General features: G+C 40.2%; 1 protein-coding gene across 3 annotated transcripts in view; it reads right to left on the reverse strand.

The window, feature by feature from the left end:
* The window catches only part of ksr1a (kinase suppressor of ras 1a), a 37,047-nt gene that overhangs the window by 8,115 nt on the left and 6,638 nt on the right, over positions 1 to 22,294 (reverse strand). For 2 of the 3 annotated variants that reach the window (XM_084400902.1, XM_084400904.1), the window contains exons 2-14: positions 13,772 to 13,912; positions 11,907 to 12,054; positions 10,368 to 10,830; positions 8,876 to 9,051; positions 7,426 to 7,495; positions 7,047 to 7,130; positions 6,771 to 6,832; positions 6,575 to 6,684; positions 6,310 to 6,478; positions 6,048 to 6,089; positions 2,131 to 2,179; positions 1,980 to 2,043; positions 1,403 to 1,893 (exon numbers count right to left, since the gene is read on the reverse strand). In XM_084400902.1, coding sequence (XP_084257028.1) covers positions 1,403 to 1,893; positions 1,980 to 2,043; positions 2,131 to 2,179; positions 6,048 to 6,089; positions 6,310 to 6,478; positions 6,575 to 6,684; positions 6,771 to 6,832; positions 7,047 to 7,130; positions 7,426 to 7,495; positions 8,876 to 9,051; positions 10,368 to 10,830; positions 11,907 to 12,054; positions 13,772 to 13,912 — 2,069 coding nt within the window. The remainder of the gene's footprint in view (positions 1 to 1,402; positions 1,894 to 1,979; positions 2,044 to 2,130; positions 2,180 to 6,047; positions 6,090 to 6,309; positions 6,479 to 6,574; positions 6,685 to 6,770; positions 6,833 to 7,046; positions 7,131 to 7,425; positions 7,496 to 8,875; positions 9,052 to 10,367; positions 10,831 to 11,906; positions 12,055 to 13,771; positions 13,913 to 22,294) is intronic. The other variant, XM_084400903.1, reaches the window with a different exon arrangement.

Consider the following 22,294-nt stretch of genomic DNA (forward strand, 5'->3'; position numbering starts at 1 on the left):
CAGTGAAGGACTGATTACGACCAGAGATACCGCTTGATGGCATCGTGTGTGTGTGTATTTTCGGCATGGTCTTTTAAAACAACAAAACAAAAACTCTTCTAGCACGTGTATGTACCTGTTTCAGCTGTGTTGTCGATGCCTCGAGAGAAAAGAAAGTGCAGAGCGCGAAAGCACCAAAGTGACTGAAGGATTGCCGTAAAGCAGTATCTCTGGTCCTACGATGTGCATGACGTCATTGACATTTTAAAAGACTTTTTAAAGCAAATAAGTGACTCTTTTGAAGGGTATAGCTCCATAGACCTCCATTCATTCTGCACTCATCCTGTGAGCGCCCTCATTTGGAACCAGAGTGGAACTGCAACCAGTTCAGAAGCCGGAAGTTTACTAAGAGTGGAAGTTCTCCCCTTATTAGACATTCTCTGTCGCTACCATGAAATAAATTACTCATATAAGGTTTTGGTCATATCGCCCACACATAGGGACAGATTTACCAAATGCTTGCGCCAGCACAAACCCTCTTTTGACGTTCACTGAAGATACGCAGTGAAAGGTTACCGATGAAAAGCCATGAATAGTTATTTTTGCGGCTAACCTTATTGCATATGCTTTTATAAGAGTTTCCCTTTCAGATGCAAAATTTACAGGACAGTATAAATAAATCACGCAACATGATTTACTAAGGTTTGGGTAGCCAATTTACTGGTATTTGCGCCATTATTTAATGCCGAAAAATGCATGTCTTAAAGGGATAGTTCACCCAAAAATGAAAACTGACTCTATGTATGACTTTCGTACATATTCGGAACACAAATGAAGATCACTGCTTCTTGCTGAAGCTCAAAAGTGCTGCGTAACACAAGCATGAACCTCATTGGTTCCTGGGGAAGCTCAAACATGCTGCGTAACACGAGAACGAACCTCATTGGTTCCTAGGGAAGCACAAACGTGCTGCGTAACACGAGAACGAACCTCATTGGTTCCCGGGGAAGCTCAAATGTGCTGCGTAACACGAGAATGAACCTCACTGGTTCTCACACATAAAGCAAACATGCTTGAGCTTCCGTTTACCATAACTGATGTGTGAGTTTATGAATGTCTTACGGGTTTGGAACAACATGAGGGTGAGTAATTAATGACAGAATTTTTAATTTACATTTTTGGGTGAACTATCCCTTTAACCCATCTTGCGCTGAACATGGCTGCATCTGGCCTTTAGATCACCCGTAAAACATTCCACTCCCATCGGTGCTTTTATGTGATTGCAGTGCAGTCTCAAGCCAATTTGCCCTGTTTTTTTTAATCTGACCCATAATCCTGTTGAATAATCATGATTACGATATTGGCCAAAATAATCGTGATTATGATTTTTGTCATGATCTGGCAGCCCCAACTGAGACGTTACCTAGTAATGATGGCGAGATGAGGCGGGGCCATGCAAGCTCCCATGAAGAGGACGACGTTCTCGTGGCGCGTCTGCCTGTAGTTCATCACCTCCTTTTTGAAGAGCTTCAGGTGGTCCTGGTTGTTTCCGTCAATCTCCAGGAGTCGGATGGCCACCTCTCCGTGCCAGCGTCCGCGATGAACCCGACCCCATCGGCCCTTCCCGATGAGCTCGCCGAGATCCAGCTGCTCGAAGGGAATGTCCCACTCCTGCAGGTACACGCTGGTCTGGCTGGCCTTACGGGAGATGGGACCCTTCCAGTGGGTTCCTCCTCGCGTGCTGGGCAGGTCGTCCAGCTCGTCTCCTTCATACTCTCCTTCTGAGCTTAGGTTCAGGTCTTCCATATCCTCCTCCTCTTCATCCTCGAGCTCTTCCTCTTCTTCTTCCTCTTCCACCGCTACATCCTCTTCCTCCTCTGCTTCTATTTCCTCTTCCTCCTCTTCCTCCAGCTCCTAGACAAGAGGAACCAGCCACTATGAGTTTTCTAAGCAGCGATGGGAGCATTATCATATCAGAATCAGCTCCACACGCGTCTCACCTCTCTGTCGTCATCTTCGTCTTGTTCCGCATGCATCTCCTCCACCGACGGATCGATTTCATTACTGGGCACAAAAATTAAACACTATCTGAATGCAGAACATGCAGCAGGATATTTATGCTTCTGAGCAGTACATTTCACAGTTGCTTACACTGTGTCTGGGAGTCCATCTGAATGAAGGATGCTGGGACTGCACACATCTGTGAACAACATGAAAATATTGAACAACTTTTCACATTTGAAAGAATATATTATACACGGTCACTGTAGGCAAGGCAAGGCAAGGCAAGTTTATTTATATAGCACATTTCATACACAATGGCAATTCAAAGTGCTTTACATAGAAGAAATTAAAATAATAAAAAGAAATAAGAATAATTAAAACAGTTTAGAAGAATACAAAATAAAATACAGTACAAACAGTCGGACGAACAGTGGCACAGTGCTCATTCAGTAAATGCATAGTTAAACAGATGTGTTTTGAGTCTGGATTTGAATGTGACTACAGTAGGAGCACGTCTGATCTCCTCTGGAAGCTGGTTCCAGCTGCGGCTGGCATAATAGCTAAAAGCGGACTCGCCATGCTTAGAGTGAACCCTTGGTATTTCTAGCTGATATGATCCTAATGATCTGAGTGATCTGTTGGGTTTATATTCAGTGAGTATATCTGCAATGTATTGAGGTCCTAGGCCATTGAATGATTTATATACCAGTAATAATACTTTAAAATCAATCCTAAATTTAACTGGGAGCCAGTGTAAAGACCTGAGGACTGGTGTGATATGTTCATATTTTCTGGTTCTGCTCAGAATCCTGGCAGCAGCGTTCTGTATGAGCTGCAACTGTCTTATGGTCTTTTTGGGAAGTCCAGTGAGGAGTCCATTACAATAATCCACCCTGCTGGTGATGAAAGCATGCACAAGTTTCTCTAAGTCTTGTCTGGAAACAAAGCATCTTATTCTTGCAATATTTTTCAGATGATAGTATGCTGATTTAGTTATTGCTTTGACATGACTACTGAAACTAAGCTCTGACTCTAGTGTCACACCAAGATTCCTGACTTGATGTTTAGTTGTTTGACCCCTAGAGTGAAGGTATGCGTTCACCTTGAGAACTTCATCTTTGTTTCCAAACGCAATGACTTCAGTTTTGTCTTTGTTTAACTGAAGAAAGTTTTGACACATCCAACTGTTGACTTCATCAATGCATTGGCACAGGGAGTCAATGGGGCTGTAATCGTTAGGCGATAGGGCTAAGTAGAGCTGTGTGTCGTCTGCATAGCTGTGGTAAGCAATTTGGTTCTTTCTCATTATTTGGCTCATTGGGAGCATATACAGGTTGAACAGGAGTGGTGCAAGAATTGAGCCTTGAGGGACTCCGCATGTCATGGATGTCCACTCAGACTTATGGTCTCCTATACTCACATAATAACCTCTCCCATCTAAGTATGACCTGAACCATTTTAGGACTATCCCAGAAAGCCCCACCCAGTTTTCCAGCCTGTCCAGAAGTATGTTGTGATCGACAGTGTCAAATGCAGCACTGAGGTCGAGTAGTACCAGCACTGATAATTTGCCTGAGTCAGTATTTAAGCGAATATCGTTTATTATCTTTATGAGCGCTGTCTCTGTGCTGTGGTGCGGTCGGAAACCAGATTGAAAATTGTCAAAGGATCCATTCGAGCATAAGAATTTGTTCAGCTGATTGAAGACAACTTTTTCAATGATCTTGCCTATGAAAGGAAGATTTAAGATCGGTCTATAGTTGCTTAATATGGTCTTATCCAGATTGCTCTTTTTCAGGAGGGGCTTGACAACTGCAGTTTTTAGGGAGTTTGGAAAACTACCAGAGAGAAGTGAAGCATTTACCACTACTAGAAGATCTGCTTCTAAACTGTTTAACACACTTTTGAAAAATTATGTTGGAAGTGTGTCAAGAGCGCAGGTTGATGTTTTAAGGTGCTGTACGGTTTCTTCCAAAATTTTGCCATCAATTTCTTTGAAATCAGACATAGTAACTACTTTCTCAGGTGGTTTGATCTGTCTGACCCCAGCGCAAGTCAAGGATGTGCTGATCACCTTTCTGATATTATTGATTTTCTCAGAGAAGAAAGAAGCAAACTCACTGCACTTGTTGTCTGAGAGCATTTCACTGGGAATCTGGCTTGGGGGGTTTGTCAGTCTCTCTACAGTAGCAAAAAGAGTGCGTGTGTTGTTTAAATTGCTGTTTATAATATTTGAGAAGAAAGTCTGTCTAGCTTTGCCTAGTTCCATATTGAAAGCATGAAGGCTGTCTTTGTAGATGTTATAATGGACTACAAGTTTTGTCTTCCGCCACATGCGCTCTGCTTTTCTGCATTGTCTTTTCATATTTTGCACTGCTGTTGAGTTTCTCCAAGGTGCCTTTTGTCTGCCACTCTTCTTCCTGACTTTAACAGGAGCAATATCATCAATTACACCTTTAACTTTTGAGTTAAAAGAATCAAGGAGAAAATCAACAGAGTCAGCAGATATGCTTGGTGTTAAGGATATAGCCTTCATAAATAGGACACTTGTGTTCTCATTTAAGCATCTCTTCTTGACAGACACAGATCTCGCTTCAGTGGCAGGAGAGATCAATATATCAAAGAAAATACAGAAATGATCAGACAGTGCTACATCCTTAATAACAATCGATGAAATGTTTAGACCCTTACTGATAAGTAAATCTAGAGTGTGTCCACGATTGTGTGTGGGTCCATGTACATGCTGAGTCAGATCAAAAGTTTTTAAAACAGTTTTGATTTCTTTTGCCATATTGTTTTCTGCATTATCTATGTGAATGTTAAAATCTCCAGCAATGGCAAAACAGTCAAACTCTGAGGTAATTGTTGATAACAGTTCTGTAAAGTCCTCAGTGAAGGCTGGAGAGTATTTTGGCGGCCTGTAAATAATGATAAGTAAAATGCGTGGAGCTGTACACAAATCATTTCTTTCTGAAAGGATACAGAATTACTGATATTATTATTGCTCAAATGTAAAATGCAGTGTCATAAATCACCAGCAGGGTGCAGCTCATCTCTCACAAGCACAAACTACTCTCGAGCAAAAACCAAATCAGACACCAGCATGCAAAACATGCAAAACACATTACTTTAGGCACTGCTCAGATTTGTAAAAGTCAGTTCAGTTCACTGCAGACTACATGAAAATACTCTGCTAGCCATTTTGGAGCTGCAGATCTGCTGAAAGTCTTTGTTTCTTACAGGGAATTCACAAATTTATGGAAATAAGTATAAGATACTTTTATTTAGGCCTTATACCCGCAAATGTGGTGTTAATGGATCACCAGTGACTTTTCAGAATCATTTTCGTTCAGTGTTATTTTAGTATTATTTATATAATATTATAGTATTTATTATTATGTTGAATTCGCTTTTTTTTATATTTTCAGTGTTCAATTTTTAGTAATTTTAAGCGCTTTTCTTATTTTTAAGTGTTTATTTTTTTATTTCAGTTTTAGTCATTCTAGTATTTCAACTTATTTTACTTATGTTAGTTGCTCATTTCATTTCTAATTGTCATTTTTTAAGTTTAAGTTTTTCATCCAATACGTATTTTATTTTATTTCAGCTGTATTTCAATGAACAAATGACTACACAACAATAACATTATTACTTTAAAATGATAGCTAATTAATTTGAACAATATCGGACAAAATATTTATTTATTTATTGTCCTTTTTGAATAATTGTATTTATTTAAAGTTATTGGAATATGGTTTAACTAATAGACATTTTATTAAAAATAAAAATAAACTAACATTGACTAAGGATATATTTCATCCTCTGATAGCAAAATTACACAGCAAGAATGGAAATGTACTATACTGGATATGTGCAAGAGTGCATATTATAGTGCTTTATACTGTATATGATGCATTTATATATTATGATGGATCATTTGATCACCATTTGAAGAGTAACTGCGCTGAAATATTTAACAACTGTCTATTGAATTTGCACCACTGAGTCCTCAATGTCATTATGAGGGCTGAAGAACATTACAGACTTTGTGTTTGTTAACTCACCAGGGAAAATAAACTGCTGTCGGTGCTGAAAATAACAGGCAGCTTTGCCACAGAGGAGGAAGACAGGAAGAGAGGAAGACAGGCAGGAAGCCGACAGAGAGACAGTCTGAGGTTAGAGTTGAAGTCCCATTATGCTTTATGCTGAGTTAGAATGTTACATGCAGATACAGTTCTGAATATCAGCTTTGGATTAATGCAGATGTCTTTTGTGTATTAATCAATGCATTAGTTCATTGCAGTGTCAGTGTTTACAGGTGCTTACCTGGAAAGTGGAAGCGGTTGTCACGGTGAACCTTTGGGGAGGGGTTTGGGGGCGGGGTTACACTGGGAGGGTTGCTGTGCTGGAAGGGGGCGGGAGAGGAGGGCGTAGAGGAAGTGGTGGAGGACGGGTTACTGCTGGAGTCCAGTTGATTCAGCGCTGGCGGTTGATCCTGCCAGAAAGAAACCAACTGCTTTTAATGCTCTATTACAAGAATAACTGATAAAGACTCTATGCTAGTTTGTCATTCTGTCACAGGAATCAGTACCTTCTTTGTTATTGCCTTCGGTAGTGTCCCGAACTGTGGAGCTTCAGGTGGACGGTCCACAGGGTTGTTGATGTCTGAGGGTACAGACTCCGTCCTACGAATCTTTGTGACTGAGAGACGCACGTGAAATTGTTAGAAAAACACGTCTGTCATGATCGATGTTCTTATATACGAGCAACGAATGAGATCGACTTACTGGGCAGGAAGGAGATTCTGCAGGATGGAGCTTCTTTAGTGCATTTGTTGTGACACTTTAATCTAAAAGTAGAAAAGATGACACATGAGGGTGTGATGTTTACATTTACATCCGATTCACGAGTGTGGTTTCCTTGGGTGAATCTCACAAAACTTGTCAAGAACAATTCATGTGCTCTCGTAGTCTTCAATCAAAATAACTGTCTTTTGAAATATGAAATATGACTAATTTCTTTGTGAGATTCACCACTTAGTATTTGTTTTTCTTTTTCCTCACCTGCAGTGTTTACATTTCACCCCAAAGATCATGTTTTTCTGGCACACTTGACATGTCTGGGAGAGCCAAGACTTTGTAGAGAACCTATAAAGATAAAAACAAACATCTTTATGTCTCCAGGACATAATTCAACAAACGTTTTTTTTTACACTTTATTTTAAGGTGTCATTGTTACAGTGTAATTATACATTTAAGTACTGAGTAACATGTACTTACTATAGGGTTAGGGTAGGATTAGGATTTGGTTGAGGGTTAGTTGCATGTAATTATGCATAACTTACTGTTATTACTATGGTAAGTACATGTAACATATCTAACAAGGACACTGTAAAATAAAGTGTTTATGATTGGTGAATTAAGCCCACAGGGGCGTGGTTACCTGTGAGTGACGGCCAAACCGATGTCTCTCTGCAGAGCCTGAGGTGAACTGCGGTGGACAGTAACATTATCTAGAGAGAAACAGAACAGAGACAGTTTGAATGACTTTAATTTGATTAAGTATTTCTAAACAACACGGTTTAATGCCTTGTTTACACCTGGTATTAAGATGCGTTTTAGTCGATCGGATCACAAGTAGATGAGGGAGACACATACTCACAGGTTTACACCTTGTGTTTTAATCCGTCTCTTTTGTCCACTTTCAACCACTCCTGTCCTGATTTCTTCCAGGGGAGGGTCTATGGGTGGGTAAATGTATGGGATTTTTCTGATCTTTCGATCTAATGGACAAAATAAGCTCGCGCAATTTACATATGAACAGCTTTCGTTTCTGCTCTGACAGCCGCAAGACCAGCCGAACGCTGTGAGGGTGTGTTAGAAATCAGGAATGGTGAGAGAACATTGTGCTTGGTATCATCAGATGTTTGTCATCTTCCATAAAAACTTGTTTAAATCAAAGTTTAAACCCCATCTGGCTAGTGCGTTTCACATAATGTTGGCGGTCTTTTGTGGCTGTTCGAACACGTTCGATCACATGAGCGTTCACACTACGAAAGCAATCCGGTCGAATGCGCTTTCGATTACCTCTGTAAGAGGTTGAAAGTGGACAAGCTCAAAACGTTTAAGGGGCCGCTTACACGACGCACGAAACGGCTCATTTACAATCGTTTACACGGCAACTGCGTTTTGGGAGCCTGAAAACGCAAACTTTTGAAAACTGAGAGCAAGTTTTTGAAAACGATACCGCTATCATCTCAGTGTAAACTATAAAACAGTGACGTCATGCATATTACGTGTTCAGTCTATAGGCACATGTGTTTCTTTACAAAGTGACATCGCCATCTACTGGCCTGGCAGCAGAATACAGCAATTTTAATAGTTTTCGCAGATCCATTTGATTGGACAACGTTGTCGTCTGTACGCGAAGAAAAAACGTTTCCGTTTTAAGTACATCGTTGTCGTGTAAACCTACTCTTTGACCCTATATTTACACCTATATTTAGCGTCATCCACTTGTGATCCGACTGAACAAAATGCATCTTAATACCAGGTGCAAACAGGGCCTTAGACAGAACATAACCGCCACCTCAAACACAAACACTGGTCTAGACTCAGCAGCAAATGCTCAGTAAACAGCTGTGCTTTTACAAAGTGCTGCTGGTGAATCATTTACTCCGCTCCCTGCAAACCGCCAGTGATCGCAGGAGTATTTGAGTGTGTAGAGCAGGTGAGAGCTTCCTCTTCACTCTGAGAGGTTGAACTGTGACCTCAGTCTGATCAGCATTCAGCAGGCACTTCACTGCAGTCTGGTCTATTTGAATTGAAGATCTTCTCCTCAGTCAAGAACTATGAATGTGTCTGAAATGCTGTAATTGTGCTGTTGAACTCACTCCTCAGACCGATGTGCTCTTCCTGTAGTGTGGGTGTACCAGGCAAGGTGTACGGGGCCGTGGCGGGTGCCGCCCCAGGGGTCCGTACAGAGAGAGTGGGCGAGCGTGATGGAGAGTCCTCACAATTGTTCCCATTAATTTGGACATTCAGAAACAGCTTGTTCTTCTTCACACACCTAAGAACAACAAAAGTCAGTGTGATCTCAGAGGGATCACAAAGTGACTGAGCGATATATCGGTCAGACCGATTAATCGGCTGATATCTGGCTATTCTGGGACTATTGCATTAATCTAGTTAGTATAACTGTCCTGACCATGTGCATTTCCGGTTTTAAAATATATATTTGTCAATTTAAAGGGAACAGTGTGTAAAATAAACATTTATTATAATAATAAAAACAATTTATATATTATATTATATTATATTTCCATTACTATGTAGTCAAACTCAACCATTTAGTACAATTCACGTAATCATTCAAATTCATTAATTTAATAGTTTATAAAGAAATTCATATGCAAGCATAATTTAATTCATTTATTATTAATAATTTTTATTTATTGACAATTTAAATTGATCTAATACTAATTACTAATTTTCAGCTTTAAGCATAAGTGTTCAGATCAAAAGGTTTTTAAGATTATGAGACATTTTAGTCAAGTGTGTCCAAACTTTTGACTAATTTACTGAACTCTAAAAAACAGACTCAGCTGTTGAAACACCCATATTGGGCAATGTTCATATTGTTGGTGCAAATGGTCACGACATCATCACAGATTGCTATTAGTCACTGCACAGAAAAATGCATGACTCTAATGACTGTAAAATAATTCAAATGATTTAACCCTGTAAAGTCTGACAAATGTAATAATGGCCTGAAAATTGTCATTTTTTATTGTTTGCATATGTTTTTTTTGTGTAAATTATCATATTTGATACATTTAAGTGGCACACAAAGTATAATATAGGAGAATATGGAGCTCATACACGACTCGTGAAGGAAACAGCACCTCAATCTTATCCAGAGGCCCAAACTGAGCAAAAATATGCAATTTAGTGCAGTTGATGATATTTATATGGCCAAAAATAAGAAATTCTGATAGCTTGTAATGTAAACCAGTGAGATCTTTATAACAGCATAGGAGACTACTTGCATAAAATGCATATAAATATCAGTAGTCACTCTATATCTCCCAATAATATGTTTTTGCAAGATGATTTTTAAATCTATAGTTTTATGATCAAAGCTCTGTAGTTTTTATTGTGGGGGCGGGCAAAACATTTAATGCAATGCAATTCAATGATGATAGAGAGAACATTTCTCAAAAGCCTGAAGTTTCCTATTTGATGCTTACAGTTTAACAAGAAATGTGCGTATCAAATATGATAAAGAAGGCTTTATAGTGTTAAATACTTTACAAAGTACATTTGACGTCCCTATTTGTAGTACGTCAGTGTTTGTACTCTGTGGTTCATTTCCTCATGACCTACTTGTTTGTGGTCGCGTCTTCGATGCGGTGGCCGAGCTGACTCTCGTGGCTCTTGCTGCGGGTCATCGAGATGTTGGGGAGGAGGTGCAAAACTTTTCGGGAAGGAGGAGGAGGGGTGCAAGGAGGCTTGAGGCGGTGTCTCCTCCGTGAGGGCGGGGTTATGGGCGGAGTTGAGGTGTGTCCGGTGAGTCTGACGGGCCTGGAGGTGTAATACGGACTGGGATCGGTCAGACTCTCTGCGTAACCGTGATAGATGTGAGCCTCGCCGGCTGACAGGATGTAGCGGGGGTACGGGCAGGTGGTGAGGGGCGTGGAGGGTGTGTTTGGGGGTCGAGCCAGAGGGGAAGGGCTGTGGGGTCGCAGGGAGCCACCTAGTAATGGAATCTGGTCCACCGGAGTCAAGCCGCCACTGTCCCGCCTCATGGGCTCGGAGAACCAACAGCCGCTGTCCTCTTTAAACTCCCCTGAAGGAAATAAAATTATAGTCAATTAAGAAGAAATCTATTATAATGAGATTAGGGCTGCACGATATGTCGAAATATGGCTTAGTGCAATTTTGAAATCATGCAGACTTCGATTTAATTAAATAGATATATGCGCTACCGGCTCATCCACACATGTACAGCCCATGATACAGTGCTTCACCAGACAAGAAGCTTTCACTCTGAACCTTTCAGTGTATGCATCCATTGACCGGAAACCCATCAAAATAAAAGCTCAAATGTTTAACATTTAAAAATGATGTTATTAATATTAGTATTGTAATTTCACAGTTTACTGTATTGAGCAAAAACAGTGAGAATGTGCCCTATGCAAACGTAAATGGAGAGATTTTTGTGAACTCTGTTCACTTTATGGTTTGTGTTAGTTCCTGTAAAGTGTAAACACCAAAATTACAGCCCTAAAAAAAGGGTTTCCACTCAAAAAAATGTCTTCAGGAGTTAAAACAATATAATTTTCCAGCTTTTTAAATTATTTTTATAGTCCACTCCCCAACAAAATCACCCCACTCATTTTACAACGATTAATTCTTTCCAAATATAGCTATTCAAGTAAACATTGGATTCATATCATAATTGAGCTTTTTCAATTACTTTTGTTTGATTCGTTCATCGCAAAGAGCTGAAAGTCTGTACATTTTGCCAATAAACCTGATTCGCAGTGGGGGTTGAATAATTTCGATTACAACTGTAAATGATTTATTGCATTTCATTGTATGCAATTTATATGCATATCATTATTTATTTTTTAATCTTTAATCAAAATAACTTCCCCTCCATCTTGCAGTAACATCTCTTCTCTGATGACGTGTTTACTGCCGCGAGGGCGGGACAACCTGTCACTCACATGAGATCGACCAATAGCAAACCACAACCATCCAATCAATTCCCTACGGACAAAATAAAAGTCCTACCAAAAATGTTTCCTGTTCGAGAAGCCGTTTCACTCGGATAAACGTCACAATAGGGAAGAAAAGACTATCGCAACTTTGGTTTCATGCTGACTTTAAGTGCGTGAATCTCAGGGAAAGAGCACCCACCGGACTCAGAGGCACTCTTTAAACAGTTGAGGGCCGCACACAGCCTGGTGCACTCCTCTGAACTGGAGCCCAGCCGTCTCATGGTTTCCTTCACCTGACTGATGGGCATCTGCAGCAGAGCATCCAATGACAGCTTCACGTTCACTGCCTGAAGAGAGCGGGAGGGAGAGAATGACAGTGAGTCCTGTCTAAAATACCCTCTGCGATGTGAAGAAAAACACTCTTAAAGCAATCAGTAAGATGCTGACATGATCCTAACAGACATAGGGTTATTCAACAGGTGATTTACGGTACCATACACCACGCACTCGCAGTTCATTCTCTTGTGAATAAAGCTCTCCACCTCTTCAAATTCCTAGGACACATGACCGCTTAGACTAATTAATCTGAGTGCCTAATTACAAACCTGTGTGTGATTGATTTTAAAAGAGGGACTCCTGAGACTTGACTGATATTAATATCATAAAAGCCCAGAATTATTCACACAATTATACTGTAAATGTGTGATGAATCTCACAAACTGATATTTTTTTGCCATGTTTAATGCCACTTATAATGGAGAGAGCACATGATATGATGTTGTGGAGAGGAGTCAAGGGTGATTATGAAAAGATACGATACAGCTAAATGTGTCGGATCATGTATGCTAACCTCCAGGCCACAACTTATTTTTAGTTTATTATGATGTGAAAGAAAAAATAACTGCTCTGTTGACATGTATGTGACATACAGTATCATACTGCACATATGCAACTGATCTCGATGAACAGAAAAAAATCGGAAAAGAGGAGAATTCACTTCTCCGTGAGACTGGATGAAATGTAGGAGTAGAGCAGTGTCAGAGAGAGAGAGAGAGAGAGAGGGAGAGAGAGAGGCTGACTCAGCATGTTGGGTAATTAGAGTTGGTATATCTGGGGTCTGCTGGGAAAGTGGCTGTGGCCAAACTGCCAAAACACAGCAGATTTTCTAATTCCTCAGCTTCACTCAAGGATATTGAACTACAAAGCATAAACACACACACAAACATTTCCTCGCTCTTTAACTTTATCAGTGCCATGATTACATTTTTATTTGCAAATTTCTAAGAAGATTTGGACCAAGTGTCCCGCATCAGACATTGGAAGACCTGATATTGTTTATTTGGACACCTGATCTTTTGTTCTTATATTTAATATGCAAGGAAGGTGTCTTGGTTTTGTGTACATAAACATATATATATATATATATATATATATATATATATATATATATATATAAACATATGTTAGAAATAAGTGTATAAGTGTTAAATAAGTATAAGTGCAAAATAAATATAAAATTTTAGAAAATAAATCAAATTCAAAGTCAAATATACAGTAACTTTATTCAGTCATACAACATATACACTTTTTTTTTTAATATCAAAATGTATTATGTCAAGTGATCCAGTCAAATTTGACCATTGACTGGCTTTGTGAGAGTCATCTTGTTCCATTTATAATTTGAATTTCTGGTAATCAGAAATATATATGATAGGTCACATTATATAAACAGACAATATACATTATCAAAGTACCTGATAACACCTGATATGGATTTAGCTGAAAATGTATGATTTTTTTTTCTTTATACAAAATATAAAATAAAATAAAAATATTCAGTTTTGGTGTGAAATATTATCCGAACAAATATGACCATTTATTGGCTTTGTGAGATTCAACTTATTACATTCTTGAATTGTTTTTTATGTGTCAAAAATGGGTCACGTTACCAAAGTCCTGAATATTTACAGGACAACCACCTGATAAGAATTTAGCTGAAAAGATAAATAACTATTCCCTCTTCTTCAAAACACACACACACACACACACACGCGCATAAGTTACCTCTATGAGCTCAGGTCTGGCGTTGATGGTGCGTAACCAGTCCTCCAGCCGTGGGTAGCTGTTCAGGGCCGGCGGCCTTTCTGTGTCTGGCACCTTCTGCTTACACTGCAGCTGTTTACAGATGTACTTCATGAGCTTGACCTGCAGGGGGCAGCAGAGCACAAAGCAGATGAGGGAGGGGCCAGTCAGAGCAGGGGCGGAGCCTGAGAGAGGCCTTTATTGGGTTTCACATACAGCTGTGTGAACTTAGACAACTGTTACAACATAAGCATGATGGATATCACAAAGGACACCAAGAAATGCAAAGTGCATTGAATTGTAATGACAGGCCCTAATGACGTGAGTGTGAAATCTCAAAGAATGCATGTTCTTTCAGGATGGAAGGTACGTCATTTAATCAAAAGTCACAAATACGTTGAAATCAGCACCGAACCACAGCTTTGCATTACCACAGTGTCTCTCATCAGCCAGATTTCAGCATCAGTCGCACCTGCAAGGCTAATAAATAACACGGCATCAGAGCGCACACAGTTTGAAATCTGACTGGATTTTCTCTCCCTCTTTCTTTTTTGTGCTCCCCTTCAGCAAACAGGGCTATAAATAACTGTTATTATATGGAAGGGAGCTGCAGCCCTCCTCATGGGGGCGACTGCACTGCTGGCATGGCAACCGAGTGTCATCGGAACACTGCTGACGGTGGGAGCGTTCTGACATCACAGCTCCACGAGACGCAGAGTTCACACGGAGGCTACACGTCTCGTCCAACGCGGCCGTCGCGTTGCAGTTTGCACTTGCACACGCCGCCGAACTCGCCGATTTAGGGTTGCAGGATTTTTCCCCATTCCAGCCTATAAGGATTTGGGATGTGCGAGAGATGCTGTTTCACTCGGATATCCGTCACAATAGAGATGAAAAGACTTTCGCAACTTCTGTTTCATGCCAACTTTAATGTACAATGATCATACTGCAAGACAAGAACAGAGCATGTATATGACTTATTCAGTGCATTTTCAGGAGCATTCAGAGTGGGATTTGACTATTTGACTGTTTGGATTTGACTATATGGATTGCTTATGCTACTTCTGGGGGTTACAAAATTTCTGTTTAAGCGTTATGGAAATTTGTCTTGGCACACATTCCTAGTAAAGACCGTTCTGGATAATAAACGCAGTGGGGAACGGTCCCAAATCTTGCACAAACAAACTGCACTGGCTAACGCTGGAGGAATTTTCCAGCTCGGTGTAGAATGCTGACCCACCTCAAATTCACTGATGCACTCAAAAAACCACACCTATTCCCTCGTTCTGCCTGTATCCAGCTTCCTGGATGGGCCGCACGGACACCTCAGCAGAACAGAAGCGCTGATGACGCAGTGAGACAGAAAGAAGGGAAGGGGGGAAAATAGAGGGAGAGAGAGAGAGAGAGAGAGAGAGAGAGAACGAGGGTAGGGTGAGAGGAGGGCTCACCTGCTGTGACAGTTCAGGTCAGCGGCTCACTGACGCACAGAGGCCCGTTACCATGAGGCCGGCGGCCATAAAACGAGTCATCCTTTCACACGTCCCCCTCCGCCGCCCCCCATCCCACTGCTGCCGCCTGCAATCACTGCTTTAATGAGAGCCGCAACGCTTATACATGCATTAAACAGACACTTAATCCCTCTATCATCATTACCAGATACACCAACAAATACATATAGACTATTTAAACTGATCCCTGCATAATCAAACTGATTACTTGCCTATATGTTCAATCTGATCTCTGCATACTAATATACTCCATATGAATTTAAACTGATCCCAAAATAATATTCAAATTGATTGTTATATATTTAATTTGCTCCCTCAGACACTATATGTGCAAACTGACCCACATATCGAAACTTATCATTATATACTTAAAATGATCCCCACTGATCCCTGCATACTCAAACTTATCCTTTCACTCAATCACTATATACTCAAAATTGATTCTTATATACTTAAAATTATGCCCTCATAATTAAATGGATCCCTGCATACTCAGACTGATCACTATACACTCAAATTGATCATTTTATACCTAAAGTCAGCATTAAACATAAGTTGTGATAGTCTTTTCTTCCCTATTGTGATGTATACCCAAATTAAACAGCTTCTTGAACAATAAAAAATGTAGGGCGGGACTTGATTTTGTCCATAGGGAATTGATTGGATGGTTGTGGTTTGCTATTGGTCGATCTCATGTGAGTGACAGGTTGTCCCGCCCTCACGCCAGTAAACACGTCATCAGAGAAGAGATGTTACTGCAAGAGGGAGGGGAAGTTATTTTGATTAAAGATTATGAGGGCACATGAATTGAAAAAAAAATATTTATATTTAATACGGCAAGATTCTATAAAAAACAAGAATTGTCAATTTTAATTTAATGGTGATTTAAAATGATGCCCACATATTTAACCTGTTCACTATCAGATTGATCACTATAAACTCAAACTGATCCTTATATACTTCAAATGACGTCCACATAGTCAAACTGATTCCAAAAATTCCAAAATAAGTCAAACTTATTCCTTAATTATGCTATATATGCAAACTGATTCCCACATACTCAGATTCATCCCATAATTATACTCAAACAGAAGCCGAATACTCATACTGACCCCTGCGTAGTCAAAATGATCCCCACAGACTGATAACCATCTCCTCAAATTGATGTTTATATACACATTATGATACCCACATATAGTCAAACTGATCTTGGCATAATCGCACTGATCCCACAAACTCTTTAACTTGATCCCAAAATACTACCATGTAAACTATATATCCAAACGGATTCCCACAAACTTGAACTGATCTCTACATCTTCAAATGAAACCGATCCCTAATATATTCAAAATTATACATAGGCTACATCTTCAAATCATTATCTGTTATTCCAAATGATCCCTACATTCTCAAACTGTTCCTTACATAATCGTTCCTTACCAAACTACACTCAGTATGCGCACAGTCTGAAGCCTTTTGCATTATGATCAGATCTTTGTACTGGGGAATTTCTGACTGAAAATTCTTGGTCTTTATCTCCATTACGCACCCGCACACACGTCCCTGAGAAAAACCAGCACCTCAACAGGTGAATCAGAGCTTCAATGACAACCTCTCAAGAGCCAAACGGTCTCTCTTTTGTACACATACTTCAGCAAAAAAGAAAAAGACCTTGAGTACTGTGTCGCGGCTGAAGCCAACAAAAGCCCCGCGCACTGCAGGCGAGCATCTCGTAGCAGACGGCAGAACAAACACCAGTCGGGGTCAGGGGTCACACGCGTAGGAGGACAGGGAACTGAAAACACCTTGTGGGAGGTCAGAGGCGATAAACAAGCAATTAAAGCTCTATTGCTAACAGCTAAATGCTAATTACACAGAGGACAGTGAGCACTCCACTCAGTAAAGCTCAACTGCCATTCAAAAGCTTTTAGCCATCGCAGTCAATAGAAAAATTTGTGTCAAGTGCTTGAGGTCTGCGAGTTTTCCACAGCGCTCAGATTTCAGCACAACTAAAAAGGCTTACAACGCAACGGTTTAAAACTACAAGGTCTCATCCGATGCTCACACACTGCACACTTCACACAAGAAGAACTTGAACCATTTCACTAAGCTAAAGAGCTCTATTTTATTGCCATTCTTAAGGTGTAATGCAGTTTCTGAATCTGGATATTGGGCCTACTAGCACTCTTCTGGTTTTCCTTTATTCCTACAGCTACATAAGTTGTAGCATCTATTGTTAGTGCAGATTTTCATATGCTAACATTAACATCCCCCTAACTTTAGCGCAAGGGTTCCTGTTTGGTTATTTTTGGAAACCAACATTCTAGGTATTTGGTCTCATAACCAAATAAGAACTGATCCAGAACATTATGTAATGGTTATTTTAAAACTAATTTTTTTTTTTAACCAAAGCCACAAATATATTATTCAACAATGATGGATTAAATTGATATAAAAGACATTTATAATGTTACAAAATATTTCCATTTCAAATAAATGCTGTTCTTTTGAACTTTCTATTAATCAAATAACCCTGAAAAATGCATCACGGATTCCACAATAAAGCAGCACAACAGTTTTCAACATTGATTATAATAAGCACAATGAGCAGCATATTAAAATGATTTCTGAAGGACATGAAAAACGGCTGCTGAAAATCCAGGTTTGCCATCGCAGGAATAAATTACATATTAAATAATTTACAATAGAATAGTTATTTTAAACAGTATTATTTCACAATTTCACAGTTTTTCCTGTATTTCTGATCAAATACATGCAGCTTTGGTGAGCATAAGAGACAAACTGACCACAAACTTTTGTTCTGAATGGTAGTGTATATGAAAAGTGATCAATACATTATTTATTTATCCTCTATCTTCTATAACAAATACCATAGATTGCTGCTTAATTGAAATCATAGTTATATTGATCTAATGAGGAGCCATCCACCTACTAGAATATTCAGCTTCTGATGGTTTTTACGTGATCTCCAGCTAAATCTCCAGGTAAATCACCCTGAAACAGCAACAAAACAACTACCACATCATACAAAACCACCTGATCACCTTAAGCTGCAATGACTTAGTTTGTCCAGCTTTTAACTATAGTTAAAAGGGTAATCAGGGTACAATAAGAGAAGACTATGACCATTTTCTTAGAAGATCTTCACGATTCTTGGACTAATCGTGGTGTCCACCATAACGGCCACAGCACTGGAATGATTCCTGGTTTTCTAGTCTCACAGCTCGGAGGAAAGCAGAGAAACACCCACTTTCATGTTCTTTTGTTGGTTTGTCTCTGTGAACATTGATTTTGGGGCTTGGCCAAAGCTAGATGGAGATGAACAGGACGATTCTTTGCTGTTGGTGTGAAAGTTAAGGCCGCAGTGTTTTAAAGCCAGCAGAGACACACCAACAGCCCATTTTTATTTCAGACCAAACAACAAAGCCCACCATCTCAACTCCTATCATCTCAACACAGGAGATCCTAACAATGCTAAACACTTCATTGTTGCAGGTTGTGCTAGTGATGTATGTCTCGAGACCGGTCTTGGTCTTGACTTGGTCTGTCTTGGTCTTGGTCTTGGTCTTGGTCTTGTCTTGGTCTCGATACCCTCTGGTCTTGGTAGTGTCTTGGTCTCGGTTTAGGCGGTCTTGACTACAAGTCTAGGTTGTGCCACTGTCTGATAGCAGATTTGAAATTGTGTGTTGCACTAAACGTGCAACTGTAACCGGTCATACTCGACCTGCTCCGAACGGGATTATAACCGGGGTCTCCGGCGTGGGATGCTAACAAAGACGCTAACAAGGACTCAGCCTCTAGCGCCTCTTGAGGCCAGGGGAGTGAGGTTTACACACACAGCTCTTACTGGCCTACGTCCGTTACACTCATCCCCCTAAACCTCACTCCCATTCGGGTCACGGCACCAAATGTAACCGATCCTACTAGACCCGCTTCAAGCGGGATTTGAAAGAGGGTCTCTGGCGTGGGAGGTGGGCGTGCTAACAAGGACGCTAAAGACCGCAGCCTCTAACGGACAGGGAAGTGAGGTTAACACACAGCTCTTACTGGCCTACGTCCGTTACACTCACCTCCCTAAACCACACTCTCATCCGGGTCACGGCACCAAATGTAACCGGTCCTACGGCTCTGAGCGGGTCAAGGACGCTAACAAGGACGCTAAATACCGCAGTGTATTTAGCGTCAGTCGCTAGCATGCCTCGAGGCCAATGGAGTGAGGTTTACAACCACAGCTCTTACTGGCCTACTTCCGTTACACAACTGCCATTGAGATGAATGGGAATGTCAAAGGCCAGCTTTCTCCAGGTATTATAGAGCTCCTTGGAGCAGCTACAATTAAGGTCTAAATATCTTTATACTAAATCTTCTTTATTACAATTGTCTAGCAGGATCAAATCTGTCCATTTCAGTCTTTTCAATTTAATTTCTCATATTCATAGCACATGCATGCATGACCCAGATGAAACACACTGGTTCTGTTTGATGACCGCACCAGGTCCTGAGCCTGCCCTGCTGTCTCTGCGCACACACACAAACACACATCACTGATAACAATACACTGGTGAAAGTGTGACGTCAGGTTTCCTAGCAACTACACTCCTGGGTCGTCAGTAACGTTTTTTCAGAGTGGGATTTTCCCACAGACAGAAAACATGGTGAAAGCTAGACATCTTTTCACGGCATGGTCATCTGTCTGTAGTCATAATCTACAAATCTGTATTTAGAATTTGTTGCATCAACAACTTGTTGTATCATCACATATAAACTGATAATATTTTTAGCTTACTGAAGAATAAGCAACTTGTTATTACTCATCTCATCCCTGAAGTAAATGTTCCTGCTCAGACTTAAAAGGATATTTCTCAAAAAAAAATTAAAATAATAATAATTACTCGCCCTTTATGTTATGTCAGATCTCAAAAAGACCTTAAAAATAGATCTTTAGAAGAAATAATTTTGTCCATCCAATGAAAGTCAATGGGGTCCAAAACAACACTGAACCTCATTGACTTTCATTGTATGGACAAAACAAAAAAACATTTTTCATAACATCTTCTATATTTCAACTTTCTTAAATACCTTGGTATCATGTGAATATATGAATTCAGAAAAATTACTAGAAGCAATAATTTCAAAGTACCATGATAATACTAATAGCATCTGAACCATGATACCAGACTTTTTATCGGATAGTTGCTAAGTAGATGAGGTTTTTAATCTTACTGAGGAATATCTGGGGCAACCTGTTCTCAGATAGCAACACAACATTAGGAAAAAACTAAAATGGAGCCATACTTGAATTTGTTGTTCACATGTAAAATGAACCAAAACACTGTCATTTAACGATTTAAATGTTATGGTAAGCAACACTGGTGGTATTTGGAGGTGGCGTCACACCTGCCTGACTGCAGATGAGGGTAAACACAGGGACGAGGTTGCCATGACAACGGCTCAGTGAGGTCAGCAGGCGTGATTGACAGCCAAAGGGCAGGAACACACCCAGCTGCTCAGAGAACACAGACAGATCTGCAGAAAACCGTCAAACAATGTGTCCACAGATACGAGATGCGAGGTAACCACCTGATCCACATTGATTAGCATGTATCTATGCAATTTCACCTGCCACCCTGGTGTAATGTGCTTAACGCCAATCCCTTCATCTCTTCTTACGAGCTGCCCACCGGCCTCAACTTCCTGCACAGGAGTTTAATGCCGACCTCAGACAATCCCCAACAATACGAGAGATTTACTAAAACCTACAGCTAATCCCAGCATTGCTTCACAGACGTTTACACATGTAAAGTGTCATGTCACGTGTGGGTCATGTGTCTGCGTACATGCTGACGCTGCCTGACTGATAATCTCATTAGATACAGGAGTATTAATGAGAGTGTATGAGGGATTCTTTCTAGAAGATATAAACATAGATGGACTTGCTCACCCATTCCCAGCTGCTAAATAAATAGGAAAAATAATTATGATTATAAATACTTATTATTAGTAAAAAAATCTTATTATATGTATAAAATGACATGGACATGGTCAATACGATCTGATGAAGTTCAAACTTAGCATCAGAATATGGGGAAGAAATGTGATTTAAGTAACTTTGAACATGGCAGGGTTGTTTCAGAAACTGCTGATCTACTAGGATTTTCACGTACTACCTTCTCTAGGGTTTACAGTGAATGGTCCGAAAAAGAGAAAATATCCAGTGAGCGGCAGTTCTGTGAGCACAAATGCTTTGTTGATGCCGGAGGTCAGAGGAAAATGGCCAGACTGGTTCGAGCTGATAGAAAGGAAACATTTACTCAAATAACCACTTGTTATAAAGGAGGTCTGCAGAAAAGCATCTCTAAACACACGACGCATCAAACCTTGAAGCAGGTGGGCTTCAAGAAGAAGTTCACTCCGGTGTCACTCCAGTCAGCTATGAACAGCAAGCTGAGGCTAGAATTTGCATGGGCTCACCAAAACTGGACAACAGAAGATTGGAAAAACATTGCCTGGTCTTATGAGTCTGGATTTCTGCTGCAACACTAAGATGGTAGGGTCAGAGTTTGGCGTAAACAACATGAATGCATGGATCTGTATCAACGGTTCAGGCTGGTGGTGGTGTAATGGTGTGGGAAATATTTTCTTGCCACATTTTGGGTTCCTTTAGTTCCAATTGAGCATTGTATAAATGCAACAGCCTGAGTATTGTTGCTGATCAATACCATTCCTTTATGACCACAGTGTACACATCTCTGACTGGTTTCTTGAACGTGACAATGAGTTCACTAAACTCAAATGAGCTTCACAGTCACCAGATCTCCATCCAATAGAGCGCCTTTAAGATAAGGTGGAACGGGAGATTCGCATCATGGATGATCAGCCGACAAATCTGCAGCAACTGCGTGATGCTCATGTCAAAATGGACTTAAATCTCTGAGGAACGTTTCCAGCACCTTGTTGAATCTATGCCATGAAGAAT

Source organism: Rutilus rutilus, assembly GCF_951802725.1.
Source record: "Rutilus rutilus genome assembly, chromosome: 25".
Lineage (NCBI taxonomy): Eukaryota > Metazoa > Chordata > Actinopteri > Cypriniformes > Leuciscidae > Rutilus > Rutilus rutilus.